Below are 25,531 nucleotides of genomic sequence, written 5' to 3'. Positions count from 1 at the left end.
CAGTGCATCTTCCAGTACTTAATAGGTTTTACGTCATCGGAGATTATAAGATCTGTCTGCTTCTTCGTATTCATTACGTGGCTCAAGAAGAGATCATTACATGCCTGTTTCTTCGTATTCATAATGTGGCTCAATAGGAGACTATTACACTAGTCTCCTGCCTCATATCCGCTATGTGGCTCAACAGAGTTCATACCAAAACTTGTCTTAACGTTTACTCAGCCGGTGAGTGAAATTCTGTGCCTCTTGCTACGGAAATTCATTGGCCAATGGCGAGCATAATCGTTCCTATGTTGTTTACTCTGACTTGCTGCCGAAGACGTTCGGTTTCCATAGTAGTTTTATATCCCAGTTTAGTGTCACCTGCAAACCCTGTGGCTAGCTCACAACAAAGCCCGTTATCAATGCTATTGGCAGACGTTAGGAAGAGCATTGGTCCCAAAACACCCTTGCGGTACACCACTTGCTACGCCTAACCATTCTGAGGATGGGCTGTTAAACACTGCGCTTCATTTATGGCCAGTTAACCAGTTTTTTTTTTCGTCACCCCATCTACAACGAGTGACAATTTTTTATCTCTAGTCCAAGGTTTACCGATCCTACTTTTCATTATATTTTTTTCGTTGTTCTCGATTTAGACTCATCAGGACACACACGCCTTTTCGCTTTCGTGCTGGTCAATACGCTGCAAAATGTTTTCATCTGTTAACACTTGGGACTGCCCTTGGAACAGGGAGTTAGTCTCTTCAGTGGTATTGGTAACAAAAAAAAAAAAATACATATGATCTTTGCCATAACCTAATCATCATCGACTTCAAGCTTAAGTCTTCTCTATGTAAGGGATCAAATGGCTGGGTAATGACTCTCTTGCTTCAAGTAATCTAATTCCTTTGGGGTTTACTTTGGTATTGTCAATTATCCTTACTTAAAGGGGAGGTGTCGGATGATTTAACATAATTAGAGTCTGACACTTGTACTTCTGATTCTAATTTACGGTTTTTAAGTCGTCTTTCAGTCACAGTGATATGAATATAGAGGAAACAGCACGTGTGATACATCTATGGGCCTATATCGAGTTCACGTGCAGACAGAAATGTTAAAGTTATTCTGTTATCTCTAACGTACGATCTTTATTCAAGTGATGGACATCAGAATCACAACCACGAACCACAACACTAGTATCAACACTGGCGGGTGACACCAGCACAACCGGTGGTGAGAGGCAGACAACACTAGTGCCAACAGTGGCGGGTGACACCAGGACCACTGGTGGTAAGGGGCAGACACCACCACTGCCAACAGTGGCGGGCAAGAGGTACATTCTCAGCACGACCCACAACGGTACGCCTGGTATGACAAGCCCGGCCCACAATAACCCCGTGCCACCATGCCAACACCTCTTCCAACACCTAATTTGAGAACTGTCCAGAGGTATGGCAACAGATTCTGGTGGAACGGAATGTTTATTCGCGAACACACACACACACACACACACACACACACACACACACACACACACACACACACATACACACACACACTATGACCATCATGGCTGGACACACTGCCAGCATGAGCACCAACATACTACAGCCAACACCCGTGAGACGTTGGCAGTGTGATGCTCCAGGTGGAAAAAAAAAATTGGTGTTGGCAGTGAGGAGTGATGGTGTGTTGATGTGATGTTGGGGCGTGCAGGGGGATATGATGGTAGGTGGCGCGGTGACGGAAGTGAAGTGTTGGAGATGTGCTGGTGGTGATGGGTGGCGTGGTGTGTTGTTTGTAGTGTGTTGGTGGTCGTAGGATGTCTGGTGGTGTGTTGGTGGTCGTAGGATGTCTGGTGGTGTGTTGGTGGTGGTAGGATGTCTGGTGGTGTGGTGGTGGTAGGATGTCTGGTGGTGTGTCGGTGATGGTAGGATGTCTGGTGGTTTGTTGGTGGTGGTAGGATGTCTCGTGGTGTTGTTGTGGTGGTAGGATGTCTCGTGGTGTTGTTGTGGTGGTAGGATGTCTGGTGGTGAGGTTGTGGTGGAAGGATGTCTGGTGGTGTGGTGGTGGTGGAAGAATGTCTGGTGGTGTGATGGTGGTGTGGTAACTGGGAGGTGTTGGTGAGGTGTGTGCTAGGTGGTTCTGGTGGTGTGTTTACCAGTGCTGCTGGTGTGGTACTGACGGTGGTGTGGTGCTGCTAGCGTGGTACTGACGGTGGTGTGGTGCTGCTGGTGTGGTGCTGCTGGTGTGGTACTGACGGTGTTGTGGTGCTGCTAGCGTGGTACTGACGGTGGTGTGGTGCTGCTAGCGTGGTACTGACGGTGGTGTTGTGCTGCTGCTGTGGTACTGACGGTGGTGTGGTGCTGCTGGTGTGGTACTGACGGTGGTGTGGTGCTGCTGGTGTGGTACTGACGGTGGTGTGGTGCTGCTGGTGTGGTACTGACGGTGGTGTTGTGCTGCTGGTGTGGTACTGACGGTGGTGTGGTGCTGCTGGTGTGGTACTGACGGTGGTGTGGTGCTGCTGGTGTGGTACTGACGGTGGTGTGGTACTGACGGTGGTGTGGTACTGCTGGCGTGGTACTGACGGTGGTGTGGTGCTGCTGGTGTGGTACTGACGGTGGTGTGGTGCTGCTGGTGGTACTGACGGTGGTGTGGTGCTGCTAGCGTGGTACTGACGGTGGTGTTGTGCTGCTGGTGTGGTACTGACGGTGGTGTGGTACTGACGGTGGTGTGGTGCTGCTAGCGTGGTACTGACGGTGGTGTGGTGCTGCTGGTGTGGTACTGACGGTGGTGTGGTGCTGCTGGTGTGGTACTGACGGTGGTGTGTGCTGCTGCGTGGTACTGACGGTGGTGTGGTGCTGCTGGTGTGGTACTGACGGTGGTGTTGTGCTGCTAGCGTGGTACTGACGGTGGTGTGGTGCTGCTGGTGTGGTACTGACGGTGGTGTGTGCTGCTAGCGTGGTACTGACGGTGTTGTGCTGCTAGCGTGGTACTGACGGTGGTGCGCTGCTGCTGGTGTGGTACTGACGGTGGTGTTGTGCTGCTGGTGTGGTACTGACGGTGGTGCGCTGCTGCTGGTGTGGTACTGACGGTGGTGTAGTGCTGCTGGTGTGGTACTGACGGTGGTGTTGTGCTGCTGGTGTGGTACTGACGGTGGTGTAGTGCTGCTGGTGTGGTACTGACGTGTGTGTGCTGCTGCGTGTGTACTGACGTGTGGTGCTGCTGGTTGGTACTGACGGTGGTGTGGTGCTGCTAGCGTGGTACTGACGGTGGTGTTGTGCTGCTGGTGTGGTACTGACGGTGTGTGGTGCTGGTGGTACTGACGGTGGTGTTGTGCTGCTGGTGTGGTACTGACGGTGGTTGTGGTGCTGCTAGGCTGTGGTACTGACGGTGGTGCGGCTGCTGCTGGTGTGGTACTGACGGTGGTGTTGTGCTGCTGGTGTGGTACTGACGGTGGTGCTGGTGCTGCTGGTGTGGTACTGGACGGTGGTGTTGTGCTGCTGGTGTGGTACTGACGGTGGTGTGGTGCTGCTGGTGTGGTACTGACGGTGGTGTGGTGCTGCTGGTGTTGGTACTGACGTGGTGTGGTGCTGCTGGTGTGGTACTGACGGTGGTGTGGTGCTGCTGGTGTGGTACTGACGGTGGTGTGTGCTGCTGGTGTGGTACTGACGGTGGTGTGGTGCTGCTGGTGTGGTCACTGACGGTGGTGTGTGTGCTGCTGGTGTGGTACTGACGGTGGTGTGTGCTGCTAGGTGTGGTACTGACGGTGGTGTGGTGCTGCTGGTGTGGTACTGACGGTGGTGTTGTGCTGCTGGTGTGGTACTGACGGTGGTGTGGTGCTGCTGGTGTGGTACTGACGGTGGTGTGGTGCTGCTAGCGTGGTACTGACGGTGGTGTGGTGCTGCTGGTGTGGTACTGACGGTAGTGTGGTGCTGCTGGTGTGGTACTGACGGTGGTGTGGTGCTGCTGGTGTGGTACTGACGGTGGTGTGGTGCTGCTGGTGTGGTACTGACGGTGGTGTTGTGCTGCTGGTGTGGTACTGACGGTGGTGTGGTGCTGCTGGTGTGGTACTGACGGTGGTGTGGTACTGACGGTGGTGTGGTGCTGGCAAGACCTGTGGACAGGGCAGGGGAGGAGGCAAGAGCGTGTAGCCAGGGCTGCAGGATGGACCAACACACACACACACACACACACACCTTGGCCACAGGTTGGGGTGGAAGGGAGACTGGAGGGAGGTGAGGGGGAGGGGGGGTGTTTTGTGTTGGGGGTTGGGTGACGGGAGTGGAGGTAGGGGAGGGTTTGTGTGAGGGAGGGAGGGGAGGGTAGTGGTAGTGAGGGTCTAATCGGAAACACAAACACAGGCAGAGCGGCGGCGGCCATCACCACGTCAGCTGTGTGTGTGTGTGTGTGTGTGTGTGTGTGTGTGTGTGTGTGTGTGTGTAGCCCAGCGGCTCTGGCCGGCAGTGACGTGGCCTCCCCACGACACCATCACCAACCACTACATCAAATCACGATCGTGGGTGCAGCAACCAGCGTCAGAGCCAAGCTGGCAGGCTGGCTGGTCCAATCATGGGGGGCGCCCCCCTCAGCCAGCACTTGGATGCTGGGAGACAAAAGTGTGTCAATACACCTCACACTCACATAAACAAACCGACTACAGTATAAAGTGTGTGTGTGTGTGTGTGTGTGTGTGTGTGTGTGTGTGTGTGTGTTCCAGCCCAGCCCAGCCCAGCTAAGTCCCCTCCTCACCCACGTCCAGCCTTTTCCTTAACCCAATCAAGCCCTCTCTAAGCCCATGCTAACCTTCTCCAAGCCAAGCCAAGCCCAGCTTCTCTCTCTCTCTCTCTCTCTCTCTCTCTCTCTCTCTCTCTCTCTCTCTCTCTCTCTCTCTCTCTCTCTCTCTCTCTCTCTCAGTCCTTCTCACAAACCAGACCAACCAACCATCTCTCAGCTCAGCTCAGCCCCTCTCCTTCCGCTGGCGCACACCACACTCCACGGACCTCCCCCAAGTTAAGCAGACCCGCCTCATACCCGGGAGTCTCTCACGAATGACACACAAGCGAAGGCTACGCGCTCACGGACAGAGCCCCGCCCCTCTCATCCGAGGCCAGGCCTTAAATAGACTATAAAAAGAGCTAAAGTGATATATAAACAAGGCGAAGACATTAAAAACAATACAAGAGTAATGCAGGATGCGGGGGGAAAAAAACTCCTCTTGAAAAGATTCAGAAAGTAACTCTTGGTAAGACATGAGAGGGTGAAAAGAGTTCCAAAGTTAAGCGGTGTAAAGAAAGAAACAGACAACACCCAGGCCTCAAGGCCTCGAGGTGCCGAGCATGTGATGCTAAGTGCCCGCGACACAACATACATATCAGCCTTGCTCTTGCCTCCGTAGTCTGTGGCTGGCGCTAAACCACCTGGTTGTGTTACACCCCTGGCTACGCTAGCTCTGCTATCTCCCTGTGCTCTCATGCTGCAGGACATGGCTCGGTTACATGACTGTGTTAATTCGCTGTGTTAATCCTGCGGTGTATCTTAAGGGCGCCCCCCCCCCCCTGTTACAACATGACTTTTGTGACCAGTTTGTAAGACTTGGTTGTGTGACCTGGTTGTAAGACCTACATGTGTATGTGTGTGTGTGTGTGTGTGTGTGTGTGTGTGTGTGTGTGTGTGTGTGTGTGTGACCCAGCTCTGTGACCTGATTCTGTGCCCTGACTGCGTTATATCTATAACCCCCACAACAAAATGCACTTGTGTGACAAAATCGCGTTATCTGTGACCCGACCGCGTTAACTAGCGATGCAAAACCTTGTTACGAAGCTACTGTTACTTTACTGGTGTTCAGCAGATTTGACACCTTCCTTACCTGGCTCCGCTCCTTACTGGTTACCAGGCTAACACCGTCCTACTCCGTTACCTGGTGGCGTTACTTATTAACAAGTACGCCACCCAACAGAGCCGACCAACATACTAAAAGTGCTGTAAAGTGCGTGTGGGGGAGCGTTACCCGTGTTACTTAACAATGATACCTATCTTACGTGTAAACGTCACTAAGTAACACATTGAAACGGCCGCGCTACTTTAGAGATGCTACGTGGAAGTAACTTTTATGCTCCCCCTTGAGTCCTTTTTGTTTTTTTTTTCTTTCACCCCGACCATCAGAACCGAACGAAACCTCACCAAACCTTTCCCCCGGCCCGTGGGAACCCTGCCGACGTGTGTTTGCTCACATACCTCTGTGACTTTCATCCCAGCCCCTCCTAGGGTGCCGTGGAAACACTGAGGAACATCATGTGTGTGTGTGTGTGTGTGTGTGTGTGTGTGTGTGTGTGTGTGTGTAGCAACCAGCAGGGAAAACTGTGAGGAGGGCCGTCCGGACTCCATTGTTAGTAAACTGTGATGGACATCCTCTGGTTCCCTCTCCTCTAGCAAGTGTGCAGGTGAGGTGGGGACTCGGTTGTGTCTGTCGCTTCGTTTCCTACAAAAGAACACAGGGTCTCCTGACGCGCCCATTTCGAGCGGGATGATGTCCGAATGAACAGCTGAAACATCTGTTCTCTCACGTAGAAAGTGTTTCTAGGGAGAGGACATTGCAGAAACATGCATCTGCAGAACCACTGCAAACTACAAACAGGTGTTTAAACAGAGGCAGGAGTTTTGTGGTACATTTAGATAAAGCTTTAGTAATATTCAAATCAAGAGCTGAAATTAAAGATAATATTGCTGTAGTAATGCGAAACACGTCTCGTTAACGCAAATGAAATATTTGCACAAGAAATCTTCAAGATCAAGCGAAGAATTTCCCAACAGAGTCAACTCTCGGGTGCTCTGTGCCTCGTCCTTATATATATATATATATATATATATATATATATATATATATATATATATATATATATATATATATATATATATAATAAGACCGATCATAATCCTCTGTGCAAAAAGACCCTCACATCGATAGACCTGTTGCCTATTCGTAATCTACGGAGCCGCCACCTAGAACGAAGAGATTTAGACCACAAACGACAGAGATGAAATCCTGCAGATGATCCTCGGAAAAGCCAAAGAAAACAGAAAAAAAATAAATAATTGCGCCTGGTGAATCACCAATCACCTGTCTAAGGGGAAGGATGTAAGTAGACCTACCCATGGGGAAGGATGTAAGTAATCCTATCCATGGGGAAGGATGTAAGTAGACATACCTCAGGGAAAGGATGTAAGTAGACCTACCTCTGGGGAAGGATGTAAGTAGACCTACCTCAGGGGAAGGATGTAAGTAGACCTACCTTAGGGAAGGATGTAAGTAGACATACCTCAGGGGAAGGATGTAAGCAGACCTACCTCAGGGGGGGAGGATGTAAGTAGACCTACAAAAGTGAAAGGATGTAAGTAGACCTACCTCTGGGAAGGATGCAAGTAGACCTACCTCAGGGAAGGATGTAAGTAGACCTACCTAAGGGAAAGGATGTAAGTAGACCTATCTCAGGAGAAGGATGTAAGTAGACCTACCTCAGGGGAAGGGCCGCAGACCCAGGGTCACTTGGCTCAGTGTTACTTATACTTCCTGGCCGTAGACTCCGGGTCCACTTGGCTCAGGGCGACTTATACTTCATGGCCGTATCTCGGGTTACTTGTCCGTTACCAGTGCTACTTGGACGTCCCCCTTGCTACCGCTGCTACTTACCCATGTTACCTGTTAGTACCCCGTTCGTTAGCTGTAGTTCTCGGTTGTGGTGTATCTACACCGGGGGCGGCGGCGGCCCGCGTTACCTGGCAATGGTTAGCTGCGCTGGCCGGGCCGCCCTTGATGCGCTGTTTGCCCAACACAAACGCAGGCGCCACGCTTATGCCAATTCATGCCTCCATCATATCCTCAAACATGACGTGGAGTGGACTGGCTGGGTCTCCCGGCTGTGACTGGTGACAGCGGGGAGTCGTAGCTGGTGACTGAGGGGAGTTCAGGCAGGTGGACAAGGGCTGGAGCTAGTGACAGGAGGGCTGGGAGTGGTGGCTGAGGGCTGGTAGTGGTAGCAGAGGGCTGGTATTAGTGACTGGAGGGCTGGGAGTGGTGGCTGAGGGCTGGTGCTAGTGACAAGAGGGCTGGGAGTGGTGACTAAGGGCTGGGAGTGGTGGCTGAGGGCTAGAACTAGTGACTGAAGGACTGGGAGTAGTGGCTGAGGGCTAGAACTAGTGACTGAAGGGCTGGGATTGGTGGCTGAGGGCTGGTACTAGTGACTGAAGGGCTGGGAGTGGTGGCTGAGGGCTGGTACTAATGACTGGAGGGCTGTTAGCGGTGGCTATGAGGCTGTGACGAGTGACGCAACCATGTAGACAGCGTGCTGGGACAATTAAATGATAACTTTAACTGGCGGTTACGGGGGGTTTCGAACTGGTAAATGGAACTGATGGCTGATGGCTAAGACCGAGCCCACGGTCTACGAGAAGGCACAGACGACGTCTGGGGAGGGAAGGAAAACTCGACAATGAGGACATACAGGCTAACGACACTGGTGGATGTTACTGTATGCCAGGGATGAGGCAGTGAGAGAGGAACCTGCCCCACCATCAGCAGGGTACAGACAACGCTGCAGTGAGGCAGTGTGACAGGGCCCTACACCACCAACGCTGCCGGCTGGTGTCTCCTCCATGCCACAGGACGTGATAAACAGTTTCCACCGTCAAGCTCTTATCTTATCTCCACGTGGATCATTGTATTCATTATCTCCACCGAAATATAATCATACACATTTAAGAGTGACTATGTAAGAACATAAGATACTGCACTCCCTAAAAGGCCTCCTGGGCCCATGCTAGGCGGGTGCTTTCTACAATCAGCCCATGGAGCTTATATACCTGTCGAACCTATTCTTAAAATGCTTTAAGCAAACTTCCAGCCCCAACCACTGCATCTGGCAAGCTACTCCAGGGATCAGCCCCCAACCCTGTTGCTAAACCAGCGCTTCCCCACGTACAATCTTGAACCCACAGACTCATCACTGAGTATATACTACAACCCACAGACTCATCAATGATGAAGTCGAACTCACGACTCAACCTAGACCATGCAGAACCCACAGACTCATCATTAGGGATCACGTATACGTTGTTGGCTCAGGAACAACTGAATAACAAGAGGTGTCTTAGATTGCCTTATACCACTGAACATTGACCAGGCTGGGAAGGCACACGTCCTCCAGCCAGCCGCTAGCCTCCGTGGCTTGCACGTCCAGAAAAGACAGAGGTATTAATGTTGATGAATGTATCTGGTTTGTCCATCTTGTTTGTCGGGGGATGAAGGTTTCGGCCGCGTCATGCGAGAGCTGTAAAAGCGTGTGGCGTCACAGGTCGGGCCACACGGCGCGGGGCCCACAATCGTTGGTCCTCCCACTCTCTCAGGAAGTCAGGTGTGGGGCAGGAGGTGAGGGATGAGGGGGTGGTGGTAGAGGGGTGTGTGTGTGTGTGTGGGAGGGAATAAAGGTGGAGGGTTGTGTGGAGGGGGGATGGAGGCGGCGGGCTCCTGACGGCGTATGGCAATTGTTGTCCAGCGGAAATCCTTCATGTATGGATACTACTACACCAAGCGACATCACAGTCATTGCCAGAGGCTCCATTTTCTTTCGTTCATCTTTACGTAATGACTGAGAAGCTAAATCTTTCTCGTAATCTCCAGTTGATGGATTGCCTTGAGGGATTCCATGCACCTCGCTTGTCAAATGCATTCCACCGAGAATAGTTCGTCACATGTCTTTCTATTACAGAAGAGAAAATGAGGGATATTATTCTTTTCAGGAAATTTCTGCTGCAGTTGTGGCATCTCAGCCAAAGTGATCTCCATGTTGAATGAGGCGTCGGCTGCGCTGATGTTGGCCCGTCATCATCCACAGGCTGGAGGGGCCAAGCGGCGGCGTGGGATGACCAGCGGGCGATGTGACCCCCCTCGACTCGTAGTGGTGAGGAGAGGCTGCTGAAGGCTTGAGCCGCTCCTCAACGCAATGCCCCTCTTCAGGACATACTGTAGCCGAAGGAGGCCATGTACGTGGTGACGATGACGCGTGGTCAGGCACAGCAAGTCGGCCAGCCCAGTACGTGGTGACGATGACGCGTGGTCGGGTACCGCAAGTCGACCAGCCCAGTACGTGGTGACGATGACGCGTGGTCGGGTACCGCAAGTCGACCAGCCCAGTACGTGGTGACGATGACGCGTGGTCAAGCATCGCAAGTCGGCCAGCCCAGTATACGTGGTGACGATGACGCGTGGTCAAGCACCGCAAGTCGACCAGCCCAGTACGTGGTGACGATGACGCGTGGTCAAGTACCGCAAGCCGACCAGCCCAGTACGTGGTGGTGGTCATGACGCGTGGTCAAGCACCGCAGTCGACCAGCCCAGCACAGGGTCGTGCATCCTACCCTACCCTCCACGTACGGTGACTGGAGGTGGGAGTATAAACAAAACTGAAGCTATGAGAGCCGGAGGAGCAAGGTGATGTTTTGGATGATGATATCAGTGAGGTGTGAAGTTGTAGGTCCGTCGGACTAGTGCACCTGGACCTCCGCCAACACACACACACACACACACACACACACACACACACACACACACACACACACACACACACACCTGCCTTGAATTAAGGTGTGTTTGTGAGTGCACACATAAAGAGCAAAGACATGTTACTTGTTCAAGATGAAGAGACGGGGCAACAGAGTGCAAAACTCTCTTCCCGTAACACACACACACACACACACACACACACACACACACACACACACACACACACACACACACACAAAATCTAAAATCGGGTTTATATTTCCCTTGAATTAAGGTGTATTTCTGAGTGCACACATAAAGAGCAAAGACATGTTACTTGTTCAAGATGAAGAGACGGGGCAACAGAGTGCAAAACTCTCTTCCCGTAACACACACACACACACACACACACACACACACACACACACACACACACACACACACACACACACAATCTACAATCGGGTTTATATTTCTGAGTCTGCTCCCGATGCGTCACAGTGTGCCAGACCCGTGCCATACCCAGGGCCCAACGTCTCCCTTGGCTGTGGTCGCCAACCCACGACGGCGTCTACGCCGGGAGGGAGGGTTCTGCACCATCCTTTAACATCCCAGTGACTTACTAACAGGCGTAGGTGGATTGACGTCAGAGGCAAAGGGGAGGGCGCGTGCGGGCGGTACTGCGTCAAGAGGACTGGGTGTGACTTGCTGGAGGGTTTCGGCAGCCGTGGTTCTGGGAAGGAGGAAGGCCAGCCAGCCAGGTGTTGTGTGTCGAGGTGAAGCAACAGTTCTGTCTGCCGGAATGATGATGATGCTGATGATGGTCGCGGCCCACCACGCAAGGCCCGGCTGCCACCGAGATGGGCACCACGGGCGGCTTGGGTGCTTGATGAGTGAGCAGGAGGGAAGGGAAGGAGGGGAGGTGCGTTAGTGGTGTGTGGCTGTGGGTAATTGGTTAGATACGGACGGAGTGTGTGTGGGAGGTGCGTTAGTGGTGTGTGGATGGGGGTAATTGGTTAGATACGGACGGAGTGTGTGTGGGAGGTGCGTTAGTGGTGTGTGGATGGGGGTAATTGGTTAGATACGGACGGAGTGTGTGTGGGAGGTGCGTTAGTGGTGTGTGGATGGGGGTAATTGGTTAGATACGGACGGAGTGTGTGTGGGAGGTGCGTTAGTGGTGTGTGGCTGTGGGTAATTGGTTAGATACGGTGTGTGTGTGTGTGTGTGGGAGGTGCGTTAGTGGTGTGTGGCTGTGGGTAGATACGGTTAGATACGGACGGAGTGTGTTTGTGTGTATGTGTGTGTGTGTGTGTGTGTGAAGTCACTGTCAATGAGAAATCTTAATTGAGTGTGAATTTCCAACAAATATTTCCCGGGGGAAAAGAATCATCTTTGTTATGTTTGACGCCTTCTGAGAAACCTCGTATTATTTCCTCCAGACGTTCTCATCTTCTTATCCCGCCCTCCACCATCAGTATTAACTCGACTGTGTACTACTGCTCCGCAAGCCAGCCAGTCAATCACAGGAAGCAACTGTACGTTCACCTTACCGACGACTCAAGTGTTATGACCGTCTTTCTCCAATGAACCTCGAAGTTGTGGAACTTATCCATAAACCTTCTCAAGTCTTTCCTCCCAACCACGATGCGGCCCTTTCGCAAATGCAAATTTTCCATTACAAAAAAAATATTAGGTTACTTATTTACCCATCCTGACCCCCCCTTTGTATATCCAAGTAGAGCAGTTAAGATTTGGTAACGTGGTTACGATTTGTGTGTTACGGGGAGAGAGTTTTACACTAGTGCTGCCCCCGTCTTTTAACCTAGTATATATGTATGTATATTCCTATGAGTCCACGGGGAAAATGAAACACGATAAGTTCCCAAGTGCACTTTCGTGTAATAATCACATCACCAGGGAAGACACAAGAGAGAAATATAACAGTCAGTTGATATACATCAAAGAAACGAAGTTAGGACGCTATTTGGTAAACATGCGATTGTCCAAGACAGATTCGTTGTCTGTCTTGGACAATCGCATGTTTACCACTGGCGACGTGCGTGCTATTATAACAGCGGTCATCAGCGAGGCCTGACAACACATCATGATGTGTTACGCTTCATCACTCGTCCTCAGCTGCATTTACAGATTACGACAACCACTCATGTAATCAACTCCTCTCTACTGCGAATGGATTAAACTGACAAACTTAACACCCCCAAGATCTGCATCGAGCATTAGAATGGCCATAAAGGAATTCTTATAAACATTTTTCACCTTATGAAATAAAAAACGCATCCCAATACGTATGCCGCCAAAAACAAAATCCTGCGCATGCGCTTCAATACGTCACTGGGACAGAGGCGTTACAATACCCGTGAGTGTCGTACCTTCCTGTTCCTACCGTATACACTGACCGTGTTCATGGCGTTCCCACATCCCAGTGTTAAATAATTGTTCTTAAAAATTATCTCATTCCAGGTCTGGCGCTGGCAGGCACTTCCTACCTTAACTGGAGCCCAATGATGTCACTCTATCTACACATCTATCTAATCTATCTATCTATCTATATCTATCTATCTATCTATCTATCTATCTATCTATCTATATCTATCTATCTATCTATCTATATATATATATATATATATATATATATATATATATATATATATATATATACCTCGCAACCGCGGGAGACAGCGACGAGGTATAAAAAAAAAAAAAAAAAAAAATATATATATATATGATGGCGAGCGTTGTCAAGTTGGTACGGGGGAGGGGATGACGCTGGTCGTGGTTTTCGGCCCACAACACAGCTGTCTCCCCTCCATAACGGGACAGGGAAAAGACAAGTAGTGGCTTACTGGGTCATATTATAACATGTCCCTCTCAACTACGTCATAGCATAACACATGCCTCACAGCCACGTCATATCATATATCCCTCTGACCCACGTCATATCATATATATCCCTCTGGACCACGTCATATCATATATCCCTCTCAACCACGTCATATCATATATCCCTCTCAACCACGTCATATCATATATCCCTCTCAACCACGTCATATCATATATCCCTCTCAACCACGTCATATATATACCTCTCCACCACGTCATATCATATATCCCTCTCAACCACGTCATATCATATATCCCTCTCAGCCACGTCATATCATATATCCCTCTCAACCACGTCATATCATATATCCCTCTCAACCACGTCATATCATATATCCCTCTCAACCACGTCATATATATCCCTCTCAACCACGCCATATCATATATCCCTCTGAACCACGTCATAACACATATCCCTCTCCACCTCGTCAAATCATATATCCCTCTCAACCACGTCATATATATCCCTCTCAACCACGTCATATCATATATCCCTCTCCACCACAGCTGAATCGAGTGAAAAGGAAAAATTCAAGTGTTAGAACCTCTCCTTGTGAATACCCCTCGATCTGCAACGATGAATAAGACATGGTAGGAAAGAAAAATAAACGTAGAAAATCACAATATTGGAAGGACAATATTACCGTACAGAGGAGCGGAAGGTCCTCACACAGACCTGCCCTCAACACCCCCTCCTCCCCAGCGCCACTTATACTAATAACATAATGATGACCCCTTGCTGGAGGGGCGGCTAACCCCACCAGTTAATGACCTCCCACCCCCACACAGTAGGCTAGGGGGTGGCGGTGAGGGCAAGATCACTTTACAGCCTCCCTGGCGTCTTAACACCTGGCTCCTGAGGAGGAGGGCGAAGCGCAAGGAGGGTGGGGTAGCCAGAGGATGGGGAGGTGGTGGTGGTGGTTACCCGGGTGTCAAAATTATCATAGCCGCCTCAATGGGCGTCAGTTTGCGAAACATGAGCACCGGTTAGCGCGGGCCAAGTCAACCCCGGGGTCGGCGGCGTCACACACAGATGCCGCCGACCCGCTCGCACGCCTGTGCCAGCCGCGGTAATGACCCATTAACATATGCTTATAAATGACAACGGTGGCAGGAGGAAGAGGAGGAGGAGGTGGCGGTGGCAGGAGGAGGAGGAGGAGGAGGGAGGGACGGTGTCTGCTTTTTCTTGTGTTTATCTTAGCCACACATCTGCCAGGGACAACCCACCCTCACACACACAACCACAACCTACACCAACGCGTGTTATGTTTCTTTCTCGTATCTCCCCTGATGATGTGCAAAACAGAGCAACTAAAACACACACACACACACACACACACACACACACACACACACAGACTGCCGGTAGACACCGAGGCATCATCACCTCCTAAGGCGGACCCCGGTTCAACTCGAGGACCACCTGGGCCAAAGGGATGGAGTTCGACAGGAGTCACCATTGGTGTACTGCAGCCCCGCCTCCCCGAGGTCTCGGAACCACTGCTATAAACTCACCCCTGGCGGGAGACGCGACTCGTCCACAAGACTGAGAATCATGCGCGGAAATATTTGCAGATAACGTTCACAACTGGAAACGCCAACATCCGCGGGGCCAACATGTGTTGTGTGTGTGTGTGTGTGTGTGTGTGTGTGTGTGTGTGTGTGTGTGTGTCTCCTTCCTCACTGTCACTCACCATCATGTTCGCTACGGAAGGTGGACATACATCATCGCTACCAAACTCACCATCACTACATCCACAGAGACTACAATGAGAGCGAAAAAGACTACGGCTTTAGTTATATATATATATATATATATATATATATATATATATATATATATATATATATATATATATATATATATATATATATTGGATAGGGTCACAAATTTGCGCGTGATCAAGATATTCCTATGAGTCCACGGGGAAAATGAGACACGATAAGTTCCCAAGTGCACTTTCGTGTAATAATCACATCATCTGGGGATATATATATATATATATATATATATATATATATATATATATATATATATATATATATAATATATATTTGGTCGAGGATGTTCAACCCAGCCACATGTAATTATGAAAAGAGGATATGACGAGTGATCCTATTATGAATATCATCCTGCAGGAGACCAACTTTACATAGCAATTTACAGATCTAAAGACTTTATGATTAACACGCTACTTGGCCCAACACCAGACCACGTCATCAGGATGAATGTTAAGAGTGACAGGGTAAATAATTTAAAGGTCAACGTTAACAATTTTCATGAAGTAAATATGTCCGAGTGGATCCGCAAAGAAAATGTATATATATACATATACACACACACACACACACACACACACACACACACACACACACACACACATATATATATATATATATATATATATATATATATATATATATATATATATATATATATATATATTCATGTGAGAAACTGCAGAAGCTGGTGACGGAGTTTGGTAAAGTGTGTGGAAGAAGAAAGTTAAGAGTAAATGTGAATAAGAGCAAGGTTATTAGGTACAGTAGGGTTGAGGGTCAAGTCAATTGGGAGGTGAGTTTGAATGGTGAAAAACGGGAGGAAGTGAAGTGTTTTAGATATCTGGGAGTGGATCTGGCAGCGGATGGAACCATGGAAGCGGAAGTGGATCATAGGGTGGGGGAGGGGGCGAAAATTTTGGGAGCCTTGAAAAATGTGTGGAAGTCGAGAACATTATCCCGGAAAGCAAAAATGGGTATGTTTGAAGGAATAGTAGTTCCAACAATGTTGTATGTGTGTGTGTGTGTGGGAGGTGCGTTAGTGGTGTGTGGCTGTGGGTAATTGGTTAGATACGGACGGAGTGTGTTTGTGTGTATGTGTGTGTGTGTGTGGTGTGTGTGTGTGTGGTGTGTGTGTGTGTGGGAGGTGCGTTAGTGGTGTGTGGCTGTGGGTAATTGGTTAGATACGGACGGAGTGTGTGTGGGAGGTGCGTTAGTGGTGTGTGGATGGGGGTAATTGGTTAGATACGGACGGAGTGTGTGTGGGAGGTGCGTTAGTGGTGTGTGGATGGGGGTAATTGGTTAGATACGGACGGAGTGTGTGTGGGAGGTGCGTTAGTGGTGTGTGGATGGGGGTAATTGGTTAGATACGGACGGAGTGTGTGTGGGAGGTGCGTTAGTGGTGTGTGGATGGGGGTAATTGGTTAGATACGGACGGAGTGTGTGTGGGAGGTGCGTTAGTGGTGTGTGGCTGTGGGTAGATACGGTTAGATACGGACGGAGTGTGTGTGGGAGGTGCGTTAGTGGTGTGTGGCTGTGGGTAATTGGTTAGATACGGACGGAGTGTGTTTGTGTGTATGTGTGTGTGTGTGTGGTGTGTGTGTGTGTGGTGTGTGTGTGTGTGTGTGGGAGGTGCGTTAGTGGTGTGTGGATGGGGGTAATTGGTTAGATACGGACGGAGTGTGTTTGTGTGTATGTGTGTGTGTGTGTGAAGTCACTGTCAATGAGAAATCTTAATTGAGTGTGAATTTCCAACAAATATTTCCCGGGGGAAAAGAATCATCTTTGTTATGTTTGACGCCTTCTGAGAAACCTCGTATTATTTCCTCCAGACGTTCTCATCTTCTTATCCCGCCCTCCACCATCAGTATTAACTCGACTGTGTACTACTGCTCCGCAAGCCAGCCAGTCAATCACAGGAAGCAACTGTACGTTCACCACACCGACGACTCAAGTGTTATGACCGTCTTTCTCTAATGAACCTCGAAGTTGTGGAACTTATCCATAAACCTTCTCAAGTCTTTCCTCCCAACCACGATGCGGCCCTTTCGCAAATGCAAATTTTCCATTACAAAAAAAATATTAGGTTACTTATTTACCCATCCTGACCCCCCCTTTGTATATCCAAGTAGAGCAGTTAAGATTTGGTAACGTGGTTACGATTTGTGTGTTACGGGGAGAGAGTTTTACACTAGTGCTGCCCCCGTCTTTTAACCTAGTATATATGTATGTATATTCCTATGAGTCCACGGGGAAAATGAAACACGATAAGTTCCCAAGTGCACTTTCGTGTAATAATCACATCACCAGGGAAGACACAAGAGAGAAATATAACAGTCAGTTGATATACATCAAAGAAACGAAGTTAGGACGCTATTTGGTAAACATGCGATTGTCCAAGACACTCCTCTCTACTGCGAATGGATTAAACTGACAAACTTAACACCCCCAAGATCTGCATCGAGCATTAGAATGGCCATAAAGGAATTCTGATAAACATTTTTCACCTTATGAAATAAAAACCGCATCCCAATACGTATGTCGCCAAAAACAAAATCCTGCGCATGCGCTTCAATACGTCACCGGGACAGAGGCGTTACAATACCCGTGAGTGTCGTACCTTCCTGTTCCTACCGTATACACTGACCGTGTTCATGGCGTTCCCACATCCCAGTGTGTGTGTGTGTGGGAGGTGCGTTAGTGGTGTGTGGATGGGGGTAATTGGTTAGATACGGACGGAGTGTGTGTGGGAGGTGCGTTAGTGGTGTGTGGCTGTGGGTAATTGGTTAGATACGGACGGAGTGTGTGTGGGAGGTGCGTTAGTGGTGTGTGGATGGGGGTAATTGGTTAGATACGGACGGAGTGTGTTTGTGTGTATGTGTGTGTGTGTGTCTCCTTCCTCACTGTCACTCACCATCATGTTCGCTACGGAAGGTGGACATACATCATCGCTACCAAACTCACCATCACTACATCCACAGAGACTACAATGAGAGCGAAAAAGACTACGGCTTTAGTTATATATATTTATATATATATATATACCTCGCAACCGCGGGAGACAGCGACAAAGTATAAAAAAAAAAAAAAATATATATATATATACATATACACACACACACACACCACGGTGGGGCGCCCTGATGCTAAAATAGCTGGATGATCGCGACCTACGGTGGACGGTATTCAGGTCGAATGTAAGAGAGAAAAGGGCATCAGAAACCTGTAGAATCATTAGACATAGGCAGCTGTTAAGTACACCTGACCTTGTTCAATTACGCTGATCAGTTACATACCGAAAACTCACCAGAGGATTTGTAGTAATTATGTGGTTGTTAATTACCTCCAATTACCGATAACCCTTTCTCTCGATCAGTGGCTAATTATCCCCTTTTTAATATCTTAATTTGTCCAATTTAAAGCCATGTTCTTTATCTATGTTGGTTTTAAGTTTCATTCTCTTCATTCACTTATAGTCTGTTTCATTGCCCCTCACTCGGCACCTGGCAAGGGAAAAATAGATTCGATTCTTTTTTTCATTAGGGCATGAATTTTGTCGGTATGAATTTTGTCATCCAAAATTGAAACGTATGGGGCACGCGAGAGGCGTCACTACAAATGCAAGCAGGTAAGAAAAAAACCAATGAATGAAAAATCTGTGATTTTTTTTCTATTAAGTGAGGCGTCACTACGAATGCAAGCAGGTAAGAAAAAATCAATAAATAAAAAATCTGACTTTTGTTCTACTGAGGCGTCACTACGAATGCAAGCAGGTACGAAAAAATCAACAAATAAAAAATCTGTGATTTTTCTTATGTTGGGAGGCTCCAGTCACGGACAAAAACCGACCGTGCGAATAATGTCCACCAGTAACTAACGCTTGAGGTCAGGCCTTACCCCATACCGAACACCACCACCACCAACACAACACCAAATGAGCATCGCCTGCATTCGTAGCTGATCCGAATCTCATCATCCATATACGTCGAGAGCAAATGTATGACAGCGGCACAACTGTCACTCGCGCTCCAGTAAATTCGAGGTGAGTGTCGTCTGCCACAACACAGGCTCGAGAGAAATTAAGATAAAGAAAACGGTGACTACCAAAGCAACACTATTCATCCGGGTTTCCCTAACCATATCAACCTCAAAAAAACCGAATCTCATCATCAACATACGCCGAGAGCAAATGTACGACAGCGGCACGATTGTCACTCGCGCTCCAGTAAATTCGAGGTGAGTGTCGTCTGCCACACAGAGGCTCGAGAGAAATCAAATTAAGAAAACGGTGACTACCAAAGCAACACCGTTCATCCGGGTTTCCCTAACCATATCAACCTCAAAAAAACCATCCTTTCCCCACCCTTTTTTTCTTTCTTTTACTAAACCTGGCCCATTTTTCTTCAGGTTTAAGTACGTAGGAGAGGATCAAGTCATCATGTTCTTGTTGTCGTTGTCGGTGTTCGTACCGTGTGTGTGTGTGTGTGTGTGAGCGATGATGGCGCGCGGAGGCCTGGGCGCGCCAAGTCACGGCGGGGGCCGCGCGAGGGAGGCCGGTCTTGGGGAGAGGTTGAGACAGGCAACCTGGATCAGGGTAGGCGGGCACCTGTGGGTTTAGCGCCCCCGTGTCACCCCACCAGCGGAAATATCGTCTCAGATGTCCAGGTAGCTGTAACTCGAGGTCTTAATTGACTTAAATGGTGCGACGTGACCCCCGCTGCACTGATTTCTGTGGACTGGTGACCCCCCCGATGGGGCGGTGAGGCTGACCTGAGCCAGGGCGGAGGGGCGCTGGGTCACGCGGGCGGGCGGAGGGGCGCGCTGGGTCACGCAGGCGGGCGGAGGGGCGCGCGGGATCGTGTCAGTGCGCGCCGCCTAATATAGTCTCCATTTTCCCCTCCTGTAATACACCTTACTATATCGTGACCTGGTTAACCTATTCCGTGACCTGGTTTGCGTGTACCGTGACCTAGTTCACCTGTATCGTGACCTAGTTTATCTGTATCGCGACCTATCTACCTGCACTGTGACCTGGTGTACCTGTACCGTGACCTTTCCTACCCTTTGGCCATGACCTGTCCAGCCCCTGTATTTGACTTGTCCTGTGTACCGTGACCAGTCCTGCACCTGTACCGTGTACAACATGACCACACCAGCAGGTTACCACCTGGGAAGTGACGTACATTGATTTTCCTGATACACACAGGTATCAAGGGGTGTGGGATGTGGGGTGGGAGAGTACAAGGCACCTACCACGCAAGGTGTACCGTACACCACGACAGGGAGCGAGGGAAGAGGGGCCAGGAATGAAGCAGAGGTCTGTGGTGAGCGTGCGGTACGGTGGGATGGTACGTGGTACGCTGGGTAGTACATGACAAGATGGGCAGAAGGCGCATGCTACTGTAGGACGGTACATAAGGTACAGTGGACAGGGTACATGGTAGTTAGTTTCTTATTTCGGCTTTAAGCCAAGCAACGGCATGGGGGCCTTCAAAGTCTTCTTGTAACAAAAGACGAAGAAACAGAGGAAGTGAACACCTCCTTCAAGTATTGCTACAACTATACACGCTCAGTGCCTCTATGGTCCTTCATAAGGGACAGGCTATGCTTGTGGTGTACTCGAAGGCTCCGGGAGGAGTGAACCACGGAAACAACATGACCAGGGACATAACATGGGATATAATACTAAAGGAACGGTGATCATATCGTGAGGTGGTGGTGGGAGAGAGGGTGGTAATAGATGTTACAAGAAATAAACAGTGTCTTAATAGAATGGCTGTTGCTTTGTTGTGAAGATTCTTGGGGAGCCAGATAGTTGGTATTGGATCATAGAGTGTGTAATGAGGCGCAACAGAACAAGTAGGTGATAATTAAAAGTCGGAGGTAAGAGATTCAAGTTCTAGCGGCAGGGGAAAAGATTGAATTCGTTAACAGGTACTGAACACAGGATCGAAGAGCTTGTCTTAGCTGCTAGTCTTAATGATATAAGGTCTTTTGAAGCGACCCTACACCGCCCCGTTTTGCTCGCCAGCACGTGTGTGTGTGTGTGTGTGTGTGTGTGTGTCCTTCCCCCAGCAGGAGGGCCGCGCCTAAAGCTACAGAAGGGCACGGAATTCCTAATACATCGCTTCAAGAGGAATCAACCTTTGCCTCACCCAGTCACAGAAGGTTCTCACGTGATCAATTGCTACAATCTCTTGGGTAAACACACATCATTTCATGTCCCTCATAATTCCTTCATACTCTCGCCCAGCCGACTCCTTCATGCCCATTAATTACTTTTCACAGGCTCCTACGCAACCTCATCGTCCCTCAATATTCCACATAATTTCCTCAATCTTTCGCGAGTCCTCACATTATCAATACGTCCCCTCCTCGTGCTCCCACACATTTACTGAGTTTCTCACCTCTTCGCGCTCTCACACATTCCCTGAGTCTCTCTCACATTCCTCAGTGTGCCTCACTTCCCCGACACCCACAGAGTCCCTCTCATCCCACCCCTCCTGCAATATCCCGTCAAAGCTCCCTCACAGCGTCTCGTGATTCCTTTAAATCCGAAACACGGTCCCTCCAAACGACTCCTCCCTCCTCCTCCTCCTCCTCACCTCTTTATCAATACGTGCGCGTCTGTGGCCCGGTTCTCTCAAACCCGTCTGCCCCTCAGCTGCCTGGATTTGACTGTCTATCCGGCCCAGGTATTCCAAGTTCACTGGGTTATTTGAAGAACAATGCATCTCTTTCACTGCAGGCACTCGAGAAATCTACGACAGGCATTAACAGGATAACGTGTCCTCAATCGTCTCACCATAATCCTGTTGTCAGGTCAAGTGAGGTCTTGACCGGGTCAGAGGTCGACCTGGGCGGGTCACAGGCGCTAATGAGGGCTGGAGGAGGCCAGTGCAGGTGTTGGTGTTCTCATGTTGTCTAATCCCGGGGACCTGAACTCATCCTAGATAGTGATCCATGTGGCCCTTCAGAACGGTCATCCTCCGGTGGGAAGCGATATATTAGTCAACAAACCCAGTCATACTTGAATAGGAAAGGGAATTAATGCAAGGACTCGAGAATTCCTTTGGCCACCCTCCAAAACCGAATCAACGCACCATGGGTGACCAACAAGAGAAATTCCCAGTTTTAAAATTAACAGATCCAACACAAATCTCTTTCAGAGCACTTTCATGCAGCAACTACAACAGCGCGTCATGTATTATATCCCACAAAATACAACTACTGTATTTGTTACGATTAAGAAGATACAAGTGAAAAAGTAATGTCCACAGAATGGGGAGGGGGAGAAAAAAGTCCCGGCATTGTAAACCTTAAAAGAACATAAGGCAACACGTCAACTTTGTGGAAGAAGACAGGCAAGGAAGAGCACCCACGGGGGTAATCAGCAGGCCTTCTTAACCTTACAGGCAGGAGAAGCTCCTGAAGGTGAAGCAGACACTATACAGTTCAACACCAGTTGCGCGAGTCACAGCCGTGGAGACGAAGTCGATAATATGGAAGGAAATGAAGAAAAAATTCTGACGTTCATTCGGTGCTAACACGATACCGAATTCCAGGGAAATTCCGACACGTTCGGAAGTTGCATATTACATTACTTCACTGAAAAGGATTTCCTGTGTGAATGTCTTCGATGTATCTTCAAGGCCGGTATACGAAAATTAGTGGGAAAAAAAAAAGTTTCTCAAGACGACCTGCTAAAACTCTTGGCTGCATAGGCAATAACGACCGTATATGACGCCCACTGAATTCATCATCTTATAACGAGAATCCCATTTTCTGTATCTCACAGCACGATCAAAATGACTAAACTCCAAATGTACTCCTATCCCCACGCTTTGTAATACTACATATTACAGTGAAGGGCCACTGTACTAAATACAACTAAAAATCAGTAATAAAAAAAAATATCTATAAACATTCCATTTCTTTTTTCCACTTACCTTGACCACATGACCAATAGAGGCCCACTGAGGTTTTGGGAAGCGAAAGTGCGGGAGCGGGTCTCATCACATCCTGCCAGCTCACCACGTACGTACAGGCAACCCCTGGGAAGACAAGATGATGTCATAGTGCCATACCTTGCTCAATACATTTCGACATTGCTTCTGAGTCCCGACTAGACGAACGACCCCTTAAGAACACATAATAGCCCTCCAAGTTCGCTTCATGAATACCATCTTTACCACCATGATTATCAAATCAGCTTCACGACTTCCATCTTTATCAATAAGTGGCTCTCGAATTTCGACCAAGACTGTTGGATTCTCACTAGTAACTGTGCTGTTATGAACGTCAAACTCCGTATCTTGAACTAAGAGACCTCTACAAACGACCAATGCTTTAGCCAGTGTTATCATTAAAATGTGCAAGGACCTCTCTCTCTCTCTCTCTCTCTCTCTCTCTCTCTCTCTCTCTCTCTCTCTCTCTCTCTCTCTCTCTCAATTCCAGTTATACATCAAATTTTCCCTACAGTGCAGAAATGGGAGACGGCTTATTTGGGGTCTTTTATGCCTTTGGATGCAGTCTATTCTAACTAAAACTCCCTTTTACAACCATTTCTGCAGGAACATTATCGCGAGTGGAACAGATAAGTGTACTAACTCCTCTAGACTACCTTCACTCACAACCCAGAGTCAGCACAGAGAAAAACAGTCTCGAGCGACATAATGGGACTACTATAAGTGAAATCTGAACACCATTAATGGACTGGTAGACTAGGTGACCGAACACAGAGCATACCGGTCGGTAATAGTATTATCAAGAATCACCTACGTAAAGTCGTCCCTCACCAATATCTGCGTGTGGGGAAAACTTTGGAGTCGGATAAACAGAGCAACTAAACTGTTTACTTCCTCCACTCATTAAGATAATGCGGTAAATACAGGTAAAGGTGTAGTTGTCCTGGGCGGGAGTGGCCGGACATTCGCACCCTTGCGCGAAGCCAGCCTAGTGTATCGCCACACACACACACACACAGCCGGATTAAGCGGCCAACAAAGTCAGCACCACGCCAAAGGGCCTGGCAAAGCTCTTTGTGTAATGCTATACAAGGCAAAGGAAATCATTTTCATAATCGCCTTTCGTTTGAGCTCACAACAGTTTGGAAAGCTGACCTAAATGTCACAGCACACGTGAAGGATAGTTTCAACAATGTCACAAAATAAGAGGCTCTTCGTGAGACGGGTGAGTGTGTGTGTGTGTGTGTGTGTGTGTGTGGCGCTGATGCAAGCCTAATTGCCATGTAAATCACCACTATTACTGTTATTACGGGCAGTGTTCACTTGAAGGTAATCTATTTCTAAGATGTACGGGTGCTCCTCTATCACTAATGCGGCTGCAGCAGATTGTATATTGAACAGCAGCCGCTTTTAATTCCTGCCTCCCCGCACCACTGTACATTAATCCCCCAAACACTGTAAAGACCCAAAAGATGTTATGACATCTAACAATAAGAAATTTATTTCTTTCCAAGAAATATACCCAACGAGTATGCATGTACTGTCGAACTATGAAAATATCGCGACATTGACTTGCTGCATATTTGTTAATAAAGTCTAAAGAAATATATCCAAATGGACGGACGTCACTGCTAGACAAATTCAGTACAGTCAATGACATAAACGTTATTGAGGTAATGTTATACAGCAAATAAATGGTTTTCTATACATAATTTTTTTTTCACTTCAATCGTGTCATATGCTTTTTTCCCCACTTTCCTAAGTAGTTCTAGCGTTTATACATAAAGGGAAAACTTTAAGTAATTCTTGAAAATCGGGAATTTTTTATTTTGAAGAAAAACTCAAGGTAATATTAGTTTCGCATGTACGAAGAATTTTTTCTTAGATTAGGTTGGTGTCTTTCAAACGATTCCGACCTTCATTTCTATCACAAACAAGTGAATGTACGAAATGTTAATCTTATCAAGGTTAGTTAAAGTTTTGCCTTTGGTAACTTTGGACAGCAGAAAGCAGGTCATGTGACACACACTATCAAAGTGAGGCGTTCCAAGTAGCCCCCATTTTTTTTCCTGTTCTACACAGTCCTTCCCATAGTCGCGCGTTATACTGTCAGTATACCTTGTCAGTATCAACCAAAATTCAGAAATTAATTCAATACTATCAAAGACCCATGACAACATTCCCCGTTTCAAAATTGTCAACAAAAAGCGTGCACCCATACGGTACATATTCTTTTTTGCAGTATTTTAGATGACTGATCACTAACATACGATTACAGCAAGGACTGATAGTAAAAGGACATTAGTTCACAAACCTGTTAAGCGCATGTCTCCGATTTCCACCAAACTTCTTCCAAACATCCATG

At 48.3% G+C, this 25,531-nt stretch overlaps 1 protein-coding gene across 1 annotated transcript in view; it reads right to left on the bottom strand.

Moving 5' to 3' along the window:
• The window catches only part of byn (T-domain transcriptional activator brachyenteron), a 60,919-nt gene extending 35,388 nt beyond the window's left edge, over positions 1-25,531 (bottom strand). The window contains exons 1-2 of the mRNA XM_071692894.1: positions 25,481-25,531; positions 23,149-23,253 (exon numbers count right to left, since the gene is read on the bottom strand). Coding sequence (XP_071548995.1) covers positions 23,149-23,253; positions 25,481-25,530 — 155 coding nt within the window. The 5' untranslated portion in view covers position 25,531. The remainder of the gene's footprint in view (positions 1-23,148; positions 23,254-25,480) is intronic.

Source organism: Panulirus ornatus, chromosome 55, assembly GCF_036320965.1.
Source record: "Panulirus ornatus isolate Po-2019 chromosome 55, ASM3632096v1, whole genome shotgun sequence".
Lineage (NCBI taxonomy): Eukaryota > Metazoa > Arthropoda > Malacostraca > Decapoda > Palinuridae > Panulirus > Panulirus ornatus.
Note: the sequence above shows the minus strand (reverse complement) of the source record. Positions and strands in the feature narration are given on the sequence as shown.